This window comes from Bombina bombina, chromosome 4 (genome assembly GCF_027579735.1).
Source record: "Bombina bombina isolate aBomBom1 chromosome 4, aBomBom1.pri, whole genome shotgun sequence".
Taxonomy (NCBI): domain Eukaryota; kingdom Metazoa; phylum Chordata; class Amphibia; order Anura; family Bombinatoridae; genus Bombina; species Bombina bombina.
In genome coordinates, this window is record NC_069502.1 from 882,590,085 (window position 1) to 882,602,967 (window position 12,883).

General features: G+C 38.2%; 1 protein-coding gene across 1 annotated transcript in view; it reads left to right on the forward strand.

Moving 5' to 3' along the window:
* The window catches only part of LOC128657430 (sulfotransferase 6B1), a 117,360-nt gene that overhangs the window by 28,569 nt on the left and 75,908 nt on the right, over window positions 1-12,883 (forward strand). The window contains exon 3 of the mRNA XM_053711782.1: window positions 10,537-10,626. Coding sequence (XP_053567757.1) covers window positions 10,537-10,626 — 90 coding nt within the window. The remainder of the gene's footprint in view (window positions 1-10,536; window positions 10,627-12,883) is intronic.

Consider the following 12,883-nt stretch of genomic DNA (forward strand, 5'->3'; position numbering starts at 1 on the left):
ATTCTCTATCTGAATCATGAAAGAAACATTTTGGATTTCATGTCCCTTTAACCCATAGAGATATGGAATGACCTTAAGAGATTTGTTCACACCAGACATCCTAAGAATATGGCTTAGTTAAAGCAGTTCTGTAAGGAAGAGTGGTCCGAAACTCCTCCTGAACATTGTACAGGTTTAATCCAAAGCTACCGGAAACACTTGGTTGAGGTTATTGCGGCCAAAGGAGGATCAATTAGCTATTAAATTCAAGTGTTCACTTACTTTTTCCACAACATATTGAATATTTATTGGCATGTGTTCAATAAAGACATGAAATATAATAATTGTATGTTGTTAGCTTAAGCACATTGTATTTGTCTATACTTGTGACTTTGATGAAGATGAGATGACATTTTATGACAAATTCATGCAGAAAACCAATTAATTCCAAAGGGTTCACATACGTTAAAGCCCTTTGCAGTCTTTATTTTAAAACCCCCTTTTACCATCTATCTTAATAATATTTAGCAGACAGTGTTTATATGAATGTAACTGTACTTTTACATGTATTTATGTTGTGTTTTATGCAACTTTTTAAATTTTCCTACCCTTTACTTGAGCTCTGAAGTTGCATTAAGCCGATGTGCATTAAATTAGATTACGCTGGAGCGAATATGCTTACTTTCAACTCGTAATATGCGTGCTATTTTTGTTGCGTGCAAAAATCTGAAAATAATTATACCATGGGTATCTGGAGGGGAGGGGGAGGGGGGGGCAAGTGGGGCACTTGAATCGAAACCCCTGGAATTTGCAAGCACACAGCAATTGCCTCCATTGAATGAAGCATTTTTTAGTTAGTGTAAACATTCCCAAAATACAAATTACATTATCTCTCTTCTCTCTCTCCTGCTAAAGCTTAATGCTTTGTGTGTTTGCTAAGATTATGTTAGACCAATAAAAATTACAAAATAATGATAGTTTTTTTTTTTAACCCTGCATATCTTAATATATTATTTTTATAATACACAAAAAGAAAACGTAACATGGAAGTAAGGAAGATTTTTAAAAAGTTTCTTGCTAGCACTTATAAATTATTCTTGAGCAGTATTTTTTTATAATATCAAACACCTAGATTACAAGTTTTTGTCGGTAAGGCTGTGCGGTGCTAACGCACAGTTTTCCCTCACCGCTCACTACAGACAACGCTGGTATTACGGGTTTTTAGAAGCCCGGCATTAGCCGCAAAAAAGTGAGCGTAGAGCAAAATTTAGCTCCACATCACACCTCAATACCAACGCTGCTTACGGTAGCGGTGAGCTGGCAAAACGTGCTTGTGCACAATTTCCCAATAGGAATCAATAGGAGAGAGCCGGCTGAAAAAAAACCTAACACCTGCAAAAAAGCAGCGTAAAGCTCCTAACGCAGCCCCATTGATTCCTATGGGGAAAATACATTTATGCCTACACCTAACACCCTAACATGAACCCCGAGTCTAAACACCCCTAATCTTGCACTTATTAACCCCTAATCTGCCGCTCCGGACACCGCCGCCACCTACATTATACTTATGAACCCCTAATCTGCTGCCCCCAACATCGCCGAACCCTACATTATATTTATTAACCCCTAATCTGCTGCCCCCAACGTCGCCGCCACTATATTAAAGTTATTAACCCCTAAAACTAAGTCTAACCCTAACCCTTACACCCCCCTAACTTAAATATAATTTAAATAAATCTAAATAAAACTTACTATCATTAACTAAATTATTCCTATTTAAAACTAAATACCTATAAAATAAACCCTAAGCTAGCTACACTATAACTAATAGTTACATTGTAGCTAGCTTTGGATTTATTTTTATTTTACAGGCAAGTTTGTATTTATTTAAACTAGGTACAATAGTTATTAAATAGTTATTAACTATTTAATAGCTACCTAGTTAAAATAAATTCAAATTTACCTGTAAAATAAATCCTAACCTAAGTTACAATTACATCTAACACTACACTATAATTAAATAAATTACCTAAACTAAATACAATTTAAAAAAATTATCTAAAGTAGGAAACCCCCTCCACTAAATTACAGAAAATAATAAAATAATTACAAGTTTTTTTAAACTAATTACACCTAATCTAATCCCCCTAATAAAATAAAAAAGGCCCCCCAAAATAATAAAAAGCCCTACCCTATACTAAATTACAAATAGCCCTTAAAAGGGCCTTTTGCGGGGCATTGCCCCAAAGTAATCCGCTCTATTACCTGTAAAAAAAAAGTACAATACACCCCCAAACATTAAAACCCACCACCCACACACCCAACCCTACTCTAAAACCCACCCAATACCCCCTTAATAAAACCTAACACTAACCCCTTGAAGATCACCCTACCTTGAGAAGTCTTCACCCAGCCGGGCCGAAGTTCTCAACGAAGCCGGACGAAGTGGTCCTAAAGACGGCCATAAGTCTTCATCCAGACGGCATCTTCTATCTTCATCCATCCGGCATGGAGCGGGTCCATCTTCAAGACATCCGACGCGGAGCATCCTCTTCAAACGAAGTCCAACTGAAGAATGAAGGTTCCTTTAAATGGCGTCATCCAAGATGGCGTCCCTTGAATTCTGATTGGCTGATAGAATTCTATCAGCCAATCGGAATTAAGGTAGAAAAACTCCTATTGGCTGATACAATCAGCCAATAGGATTGAGCTCGCATTCTATTGGCTGATCCAATCAGCCAATAGAATGCCAGCTCAATCCTATTGGCTGATTGGATCAGCCAATAGGATTGAACTTCAATCCTATTGGCTGATTGCATCAGCCAATAGGATTTTTTCTACCTTAATTCCGATTGGCTGATAGAATTCTATCAGCCAATCGGAATTCAAGGGACGCCATCTTGGATGACGTCATTTAAAGGAACCTTCATTCTTCAGTTGGACATTGTTTGAAGAGGATGCTCCGCGTTGGATGTCTTGAAGATGGACCCACTCCTCGCCGGATGGATGAAGATAGAAGATGCCGCCTGGATGAAGACTTCTGCCCGTCTGGAGGACCTCTTCTGGCCGGCTTCGATGAAGACTTCTGCCCGTCTGGAGGACCACTTCGCCCGGCTTCGTTGAGGACTTCGGCAGGTAGGGTGATCTTCAAGGGGTTAGTGTTAGGTTTTATTAAGGGGGCATTGGGTGGGTTTTAGAGTAGGGTTGGTGTGTGGGTGGTGGGTTTTAATGTTGGGGGGGTATTGTACTTTTTTTTACAGGTAATAGAGCTGATTACTTTGGGGAAATGCCCCGCAAAAGGCCCTTTTAAGGGCTATTTGTAATTTAGTATAGGGTAGGGCTTTTTATTATTTTGGGGGGCTTTTTTATTTTATTAGGGGGATTAGATTAGGTGTAATTAGTTTAAAAAACTTGTAATTATTTTATTATTTTCTGTAATTTAGTGTGTTTTTTTTTCGTACTTTAGATAATTTATTTTAATTGTATTTAGTTTAGGTAATTAATTTAATTATAGTGTAGTGTTAGGTGTAATTGTAACTTAGCTTAGAATTTATTTTACAGGTAAATTTGAATTTATTTTAACTAGGCAGCTATTAAATAGTTAATAACTATTTAATAACTCTTCTACCTAGTTAAAATAAAAACAAAGTTGCCTGTAAAATAAAAATAAATCATAAGCTATCTAAAATGTAACTATTAGTTATATTGTAGCTATTTTAGGGTTTATTTTATCGGTAAGTATTTAGTTTTAAATAGGAATAATTTAGTTAATGATAGTTATTTTATTTAGATTTATTTAAATTATATTTAAGTTAGGGGTGGTGTTAGGGTTAGGGTTAGACTTAGGTTTAGGGGTTAATAACTTTAATATAGTTGCGGCGACGTTGCGGGCGGCATATTAGGGGTTAATAAATGTAGGTAGGTGTCGGTGATGTTAGGGACGGCAGATTAGGGATTAATAAAATTTAACTAGTGTTTGCGATGTGGGAGTGCGGCGGTTTAGGGGTTAATATATTTTTTATAGTGGCAGCGATGTCCGGTTCGGCAGATTAAGGGTTAAACATTTTTTTTAGTGTTTGCGATGTGGGGGGGGGCTCGGTTTAGGGGTTAATAGGTAGTTTATGGGTGTTAGTGTAATTTTTAGCACTTTAGTTAAGAGTTTTATATTACGGCGTTAGTCCATAAAACTCTTAACTACTGACTTTTAAATGCGGTATCAGTCTTGACAGGAGAGGCTGTACCGCTCACTTTTTGGAAGACTCGAAATACCGGCGTTAGGCAAATCCCAATGAAAATATAGGATACGCAATTGACGTAAGTGGATTTGCAGTATTTTCGAGTCTGACCAAAAAAGTGAGCGGTACACCTGTACCTGCAAGACTCGTAATACCAGCGTTAGGAAAAAAGCAGCGTTGGGACCTCTCAACGCTGCTTTTTAAGGCTAACGCAAGACTCGTAATCTCGCCGATAGTTGGGTGCCTAAGGAGATTTTTCGTACACCTTTGATGCAGGTATGAAAGCCACTGTACTGCACTAAATGATGTGATTAACAACTAAATGATGTAATCATATGTAATTGTATATATATCACGTGGAAGCCCAAAAATTTCTGGCTCACTAACCTCTGAACTCACCGGTGTATAAGAGTGTATCTGTGTGTGTCTATGTTTGTGTGAGTGTATAAGAATGTATCTGTGTGTGTTTGTGTGAGTGTATAAGAGTGTATCTGTGTGATTGTGTTAGTGTGAGTGTATAAGAGTGTATCTGTGTCTTTGTTTGTGTGAGTGTATCTATGTGTGTGTCTGTGTTTGTGTGAGTGTATAAGAGTGTATCTGTGTGTGTGTGTGTCTTTGTTTGTGTGAGTGTATCTGTGTGTGTGTCTGTGTTTGTGTGAGTGTATAATAGTGTATCTCTGTGTGTGTGTCTTTGTTTGTGTGAGTGTATCTGTGTGTGTGTTTGTGTGAGTGTATAAGAGTGTGAGTGTATAAGAGTGTATCTGTGTCTTTGTTTGTGTGAGTGTATCTGTGTGTGTGTTTGTGTGAGTGTATAAGAGTGTATCTCTGTGTGTGTTTGTGTGAGTGTATAAGAGTGTATCTGTGTGTGTGTGTCTGTGTTTGTGTGAGTGTGTCTGTGTGTTTATATGTGTATTTCTGTGGTTAGGGGGGCCCAATCAATGGTATAGTAAGGGGCCCAAAAATTTGTAGTGGGGCGCTGCCAGGGGTGGAACTACAGGTGCGGATAGTAAAATAGAAAATGACATACTCTAATTCATTAAAGCATGCTATTTTAAGACTCTGTACCCCTATATCTCTACCCCCCCCTGCAAAGGTGTTAAACACATAGTAGAAGTACCACTCAGGCCTCACACAACACCACTGGTCCTGAGTGGAAACTGACACTGATACAATTATCAGCACTAGTAGCATGATTCAGCGGTTTAACTAGCGCTGCTGAATGTATTAGTGGCAGTTTCCACTTAGGACCAGCAGTGCAGTAATTATACTATGTATTTAACCCATATGCGAGGGTTAAACACGTGGAGGTGCAGGTCACTAGTCTTAATACTGCATGCTCTACAGAAAAAGAGTATGTAGTTTTTCAACTATGATGTCCCTTTAATTTCTAAATACGTGATTGTTTCTTGGGTGTATCACAGCCAGTGCCTCACTAGCATCTGAGCTCACCGCACGTCACTGCATGGTGCCATCTATAAATGTCATCTCCCCAACACCTTTTGCAGTCATGCAGCCCCATATCGTCACATCCCACCTCCATGCTTCACTGTTGGGAATATGCATTCACTGTAATAATCCTGACCAGGTTCACACCAAACATGCTGCACCCCATTTGAGCCGAAAAATTGTATCTTGGTCATCTTACCAAAGAATGTGCTCCCAGTATTCATCATGCTTTTCATATAGTTTAGCAAAGTTTAATCTTGCAGTTTTGTGCCGAAGACCAAGCAAGGTTTTTCTCCTTGGATGCCGTCCATAGAAGTTGACATTATGCAATGTCCTTAGCACTGTCTGAGCTGTCACAGAAACTCCAAATTCTAATGATAATCCCTGAGCCACATCTGAAGCACTTGCCTTGATCCAAATCTGAAGCACTTGCCTGTTTTTCAGAGATAGATTGTGCAAGTAGCACTCTCTCTGTGGCGTCATTTTAGGAGGACAGCCACTGAGTATCTGATTTTTGGCACTGTGTATCGTTCTATACCTCCTGAATACTGCTGCAACTGCATTTTAACTGATTTTTAGTTGATCACTGATCTTCCTGTATCCTTTTCCATCTTTGTGAAGTCTCACAATCAGATTTTTCAATTCCTCTGGCAATTTTTTTACATGTGGAGTCATGATACAGACTTGCAGATAGATACAGCCCATTGGTCCAAAAATGAGAATGTTCTTGTAACTATGTTCATGCAATAAGGCTAATTGGAAATTGCAGGTGTAATCAATTTTGTTTCAGTGATCTAACTTGTGTGTCAATGACCACGGGTGTATTCACTTTTATTGCATTAAGTTTTAACTTTTTGGCCTGTATTTTCAATATAATCTTTCTAAGGTATTTGTTTTTGTTTGTTTATAATAGAAAATGCCTTATTTATCAACTTAGAAATAATACAATTATTGAGAGGTGATACAATTTTGAATATTTTTACATTTCTGCTGTGTTTGTGTTTAGCTGTAATTTTCCTCTTACTCAATTACTGTACCCGCATATATTATATACCGTTTTTTTTCTCACCATTAAATGGACTTTCTAAAGATACCATTATTTTCATCATATCATATAATTTACTATATATATATAAAAAAAAAATATGATGAAAAAATGTTAAAAAACACACTTTTTCTAACTTTGACCCCTAAATTCTGTTACACATCTAGAACAGCCAAAAAACACCCATGCTAAATAATTTCTAAATTTTGTCCTGAGTTACGAAATACCCAACGTTTACATGTTCTTTGCTTTTTTGCAAGTTATAGTGCAATAAGTACAAGTAGCACTTTGCTATTTCCAAACCATTTTTTTTTTTCACAATTAGCGATAGTTACATTGGAACACTGTTGGGAATCCCTGAATAACCCTTTACATGTATATATTGTTTTTTAGTAGACAACCCAAAGTATTGATGTAGGCCCATTTTGGTATATTTCATGCCACCATTTCACCGCCAAATGCAATCAAATTTTTAAAAAAAGTTCACTTTTTAACAAACTTTTTCACAAACTTTAGGTTTCTCACTGAAATTATTTACAAACAGTTTGTGCAATTATGGCACAAATGGTTGTAAATGCTTCTCTGGGATCCCCTTTCTTCAGAAATAGTAGACATAAGCTTTGGCATTGCTTTTTGGTAATTAGAAGGCTGCTACATGCCGCTGCGTACCACACGTGTATTATGCCCAGCAGTGAAGGGGTTAATTAGGGAGCTTGTAGGGTTAATTTTAGCTTTAGTGTAGTGTAGCAGACAACCCAAAGTACTGATCTAGGCCCATGTTGGTATATTTAATGCCACCATTTCACAGCCAAATGAAATCTAAAAAAAAAAGTTCACTTTTTAACAAACTTTTTCACAAACTTAAGGTTTCTCACTGAAATTATTTACAAACAGCTTGTGCAATTATGGCACACATGGTTGTAAATGCTTCTCTGGGATCCCCTTTGTTCAGGAATAGCAGACATAAGCTTTAGCATTGCTTTTTGGTAATTAGAAGGCCACTAAATGCCGCTGCGAACCACACTTGTATTATGCCCAGCAGTGAAGTAGTGACCCCCCTCAAACAGCTCTCTTCCCTCCCCCACCTCACAATTGTCATCGCCATCTTAAGTACTGGCAGAAAGTCTGCCAAACTAAAATAAAAGGCATTTTTTTTATTATTATTTTTTTATAGTTATTCTGCAGTGTTGGATCCCCCCTTAGCCCCCAACCTCCCTGATCCCCCCCCCCAAACAGCTCTATATCCCTCCCCCTCTACCTAGTTGCCACCATCTTGGGTACTGACAGCTGTCTGCCAGTATCCAGTTTCTTAAAAAAAAAATGCCTTTTTTTAAATAAATAAATAAATAAAACCCCAATTTCCTGTAGTGTAGCTGCCCCCCCTCAATACCCTCCCCCCTCCCCCTCCCAGATCCCTTGCCCAACGATCGCTTCCAGCGCTTGAAACCCCAGAGGACATGTCAGACACGTCCTTGGTCATTAACGGACACTTTTTGGAGGACGTGCCTGACATGTCCTTGGTCATTAAGGGGTTAAAATGATATTGCCCAGTGGTGTACCCACCTCTGTTGTATGATGTGTGTGTGTGTATATATATATATATATATATATATATATATATATATATATTTATTTTGGGCTGGCTTCTAGATTTCCGAATCATATTTATTAAGCCCGAACTTATATATAAGTATAAGCACTCACTTGAGTCACTCTTGACACTTATAAGCTACAAGTCCAAAAGAGCAACTGTGTCTGCTTCATTGATATTATTATGCTTAGGGCCTTTTTTTTTTTTTGCCTCCCCTGAAAAATTTCTGCGGATGCCCATGCTGATACTGCTTGTGTGCTATAGTTAGCACTCCACTTTTAATCTAGCCCTTATTTGTTTCACTTTTGTCTTTATTAAAGAAAATCCAATTATTTTCTGATTTACAGAATTTTGCATAACAGTTAAGCAAACTGTTAAGCAAATAAAGCTTATGGAAAGATATTTCTTAAATGTTTCTATCATTCAAACTAACATCTAGCCCTTTGGCTGCTAAGCCATTTCCCACCTGGGTGCTAAGCTGGTTTTTAACTTTTTAAAAAAAAAATATTTTTTAAATATATTCATTTAAAACTTTTTTACTTTTTTTTTTACAGATCCCCAAGACTGATACAGTTGGAAAGGTTAGGCGATTACCTTTCCAACTGTGGGTCTTGGTTGTCTGTAGCTGCTTAGATGCCCAAGAGACAGTCTTCTAAGCAGCATGCCCCCATCTCCCTATACTTGTCATTGTAAACTTTAAATAAAGTTGTGCGATGACGTCATCGTGAAACATCAAGCCCCGGCAATGCCTGTCACTATACAGGCCAGATCGCCGGGGTGGGAGTAGGTGGGAGCTCCCAGATAGCCCTCAAGGTGGGTGAGTTCTAGCAATGGCTCTGAGCCCTCGTCAGCACCTGACTAGGACAATTTGCAATGGTTTAGAGCCGTTTTTAGCACTCAAGGGGTTAAACACAGTGATTTTTATGTGCCTAAAAAAATGTGCTGTACAAGCTGTTTAAATTAAAAGGCATGTGAAACCCAAAATTTTTATTTTACATTTCAGATAGAATATATATACAATTTTAAATAGCTTTCCATTTTACTTCAATTAGCAAATTTGCTTCATTCCTTTGGTATTCTTTGTGGAAGGAGCAGCCTTGCACTACAAGAAGCTAGTTAAAGACACTGGGGTAAATGTATCAAATGCTGGTCGGACATGATTCTATGTAGCGAATCATGTCCACCTGGCATCGCTAGTTGCATACGCTGTTGGCATTTAATATTGCACAAGCATTTCTTTTGACAAGCTTGTGCAATGCCGCCCCCTGCACAATTTGCCGATAGCAGGGGGTGTCAGTCATCCTGATCGTATTGGATCGGGATGATTGCAGTCCGTAACGGTTAAGGAGCAGTGGTCTTATCTTAGGTTTCCGGTGAGCAGGAAATCTCGGGCGTAGAAGGCAGCATCCGCTGCATGTTAAATCTACCCCATTGGATTAACCAATGAGAAGAGGTATATATGTGCATCTACCAATCAGAAACTAGTTCCCAGTAATGCATTGCTGCTCCTAAGCCTTCCTAGGTATTCTATTGAACAATGGATATCAAAAGAACAAAGCAAAATAGATAATATAAGTAAATTGGAAACTTGTTTAAAATTGTATGCTCCATCTGAATCATAAAAGCACATTTTTGGGTTTCATATCCCTTTAACTTCCAGTTGTATCAGTGTACTTCCTGCTACAGCTGATTTGCTGATAGGTACTTCCTGTAAGTACTTAAGAGTGATGCTACATAGCAAAAACTAACTAGAAAATATCACCTGAACATCTCTATGTAAAAAAGGAAAGATATTTACCTCAAAAAATGTATTCACACCCACTGTAAAGAGACTTTAAGCAGCCAATCAGGACGTTATTCCCAGAACTTGCAAGGGAGTGTGCATCTTGCATGTGCAGGCACAGTCATGTTATTTTCCTATTCAGTTTAAGGAAGTTTACTATGAAATATCATGAGATTTCAGTGAAATATGAGATTACAGCAAGGCAAGGCATGACCTCAGCACTTCTGATGCTGATTGGCTATTGTTTTTTTCTTTCAAACTGCAGCTGGACAGTAGCTGAAGGATAACTGTTCACTGAGTACTTACTATTGTGGGCTAAATAAATTTTGAGATAAAATATCTTCTCTTTTTACATAAAGATGCTCAGGTGATATTTTCATGTCATCTTTCTACATTTATACTGCATCACTTTCTAAGTTTCAGACATTCCTAATTCTTCATTTCATTTTTTTTCCAGAAACTAAAAGAGGAATCCTCACCCAGAATCTTGTCAACACATTTACTATATGACAACATCCCGAAAACATTTTTTGCTAAGAAAGTAAAGGTAAATGGAGGAATCTGCATGTATATTAAACCTGGCCTTAAACCTACAATATTTATGATAATACAGGTGATAATGTAGAGACTCTGTGGGCTGAATTAAGGAGTGGGGGAACAAATCCTATAAAAATATTACTAGGAACATGCTAAAAGCCCCCCAACATTAGTGACATGGCGGAAACTCAACTACTAATGCAAATAGGTAAGGCTGCTAATAATAACAGTGCAGTTACTACCCCAACATAAATTGGGCAAATAAAAGTAATTCAGCTAAAGGAATATAGATTTTTAAATGCTCTCAGGGATAATTTATTTTTACAATTAATAGAGAAGCCAACTAGGAATAAAGCTATTATTGGATTTAGTGCTATCAAATAATACAGATATTGGGGCCGAATTATCAAACTCCGAATGGAGCTTGATGCCCCTGTTTCCGTGCGAGCCTTCAGGCTCGCCGGAAACAGTAGTTATGAAGACCGCTGCTCCATAACTTGTCCGCTGCCTGTGAGGCTGTGGTCTTCAATCCGCCCGATCCTATACGATCCGCCCGATCCTTTAGTAAATCGGCCCCATTATATCAAACATAGATTTCAAAGAACATTTGGGTAACAGTGATCATAACATGGTCACATTTGTAATCACTTTCCATAAGCAGTGTTATAAGGGTTCAACTAAGACTTTTAATTTTAAGAAAGCAACATTCAATGATTTAAGGAAATAATTTAATAACATAAATTGGAACAAAGTATTCTCTAATAAAAATACAGAGGATAAATGTATAATATTTAAAACGTTTTAAAATAAATATACACATCAACACATACCACATGGTTATAAAAGTATAAGAAATAAATCCAAGCCAATGTGGCTAAATAACTATGAGGCCCATTTATCAATCTCCGAATGGAGCTTGAAGGGCCCTGTTTCTGGCGGCATTAGCAGGTGCAGCATAAAAATGTTGCCGCTGATTTCACAGAAGTCGGCATCACAGCAATCATCCGTCACCAAACCTTGCCTCAAAATGCTGGGAATGCCTTACCTGCCTCAGGACCTTGACCGTGGAGGAGCGGCCGACTTCCGTGGCTGGGATCCGGAGTCCATGGCACTGACAATCTCACATGAGGATCCAGCGCAATCAAAACGGCAAAACTGGTTGATAGCCATTCTGCCATTACAGCGACATACCTCTTCAGTTATACCACATAGGAGGTGGTAACGCATATGTAAAGGACCCATGTGTAGCGTTATTGAGGACTTGATCTTACAGACTTGGCATCGGATAATTTATTCTATTCTTCCCAATGTGAGATGAGAGCCTGCAGCCCTACCGGACTCCCTCATTTTAAATATCCGAGGGACTGGAGAACTCTCTTTGTTAAAGGCATTGTCTATCCTAAGGTGCCATGTAACAGGTTGCTCATCTAAACATATTGATATTCTCCCTCATGTTTATACCTAAAGATATAGTTGAACTTTTAATAATGTTAAGTTACAGAGTTTTCCACTTCCTTGCAAGTAATTGCATGCCACTTCCTCGCTGAACATAACTTACGGCTAGATTACGAGTTTTGCGGTAAGGTGAAAAAGCAGCGTTAACAGGTCCTAACGCTGCTTTTTTATGCCCGCTGGTATTACGAGTCTTGTCAATTTAGGGGCACCGCACACTTTTTTGGCCTTACCGTAAATCAACTTACGCAAATTGCGTATAGTCTTTTTTCTATGGGACTTCCATAGTGCCGGTATTACGAGCTTGTCCTGGGAGACCAAAAAGTGAGCAGTACACCCTACCCCTTCAAGATTCGTAACGCAATCTAAAGTCAGTAGTTATGAGTTTTACGCTACAACGCTGTAGCATACAACGCTGTAGCATAAAAACTCATAACTAAATAAAATAAAAAACAAATTACAAGATCTTTAAACTAATTACACCTAATCTAATAGCCCTATCAAAATAAAAAAAGCCCCCCCCAAAATAAAAAAAACCCTAGCCTAAACTAAACTATCAATGGCCCTTAAAAGGGCCTTTTGCGGGGCATTGCCCCAAAGAAATCAGCTCTTTTACCTTTAAAAAAAAATACAAACAACCCCCCCAACAGTAAAACCCACCACCCACACAGCCAACCCCCCAAATAAACATTAGCTAAAAAAAACTAAGCTCCCCATTGCCCTGAAAAGGGCATTTGGATGGGCATTGCCCTTAAAAGGGCATTTAGGTCTATTGTGGCCCAAAGCCCTAACCTAAAAATAAAACCCACCCAATA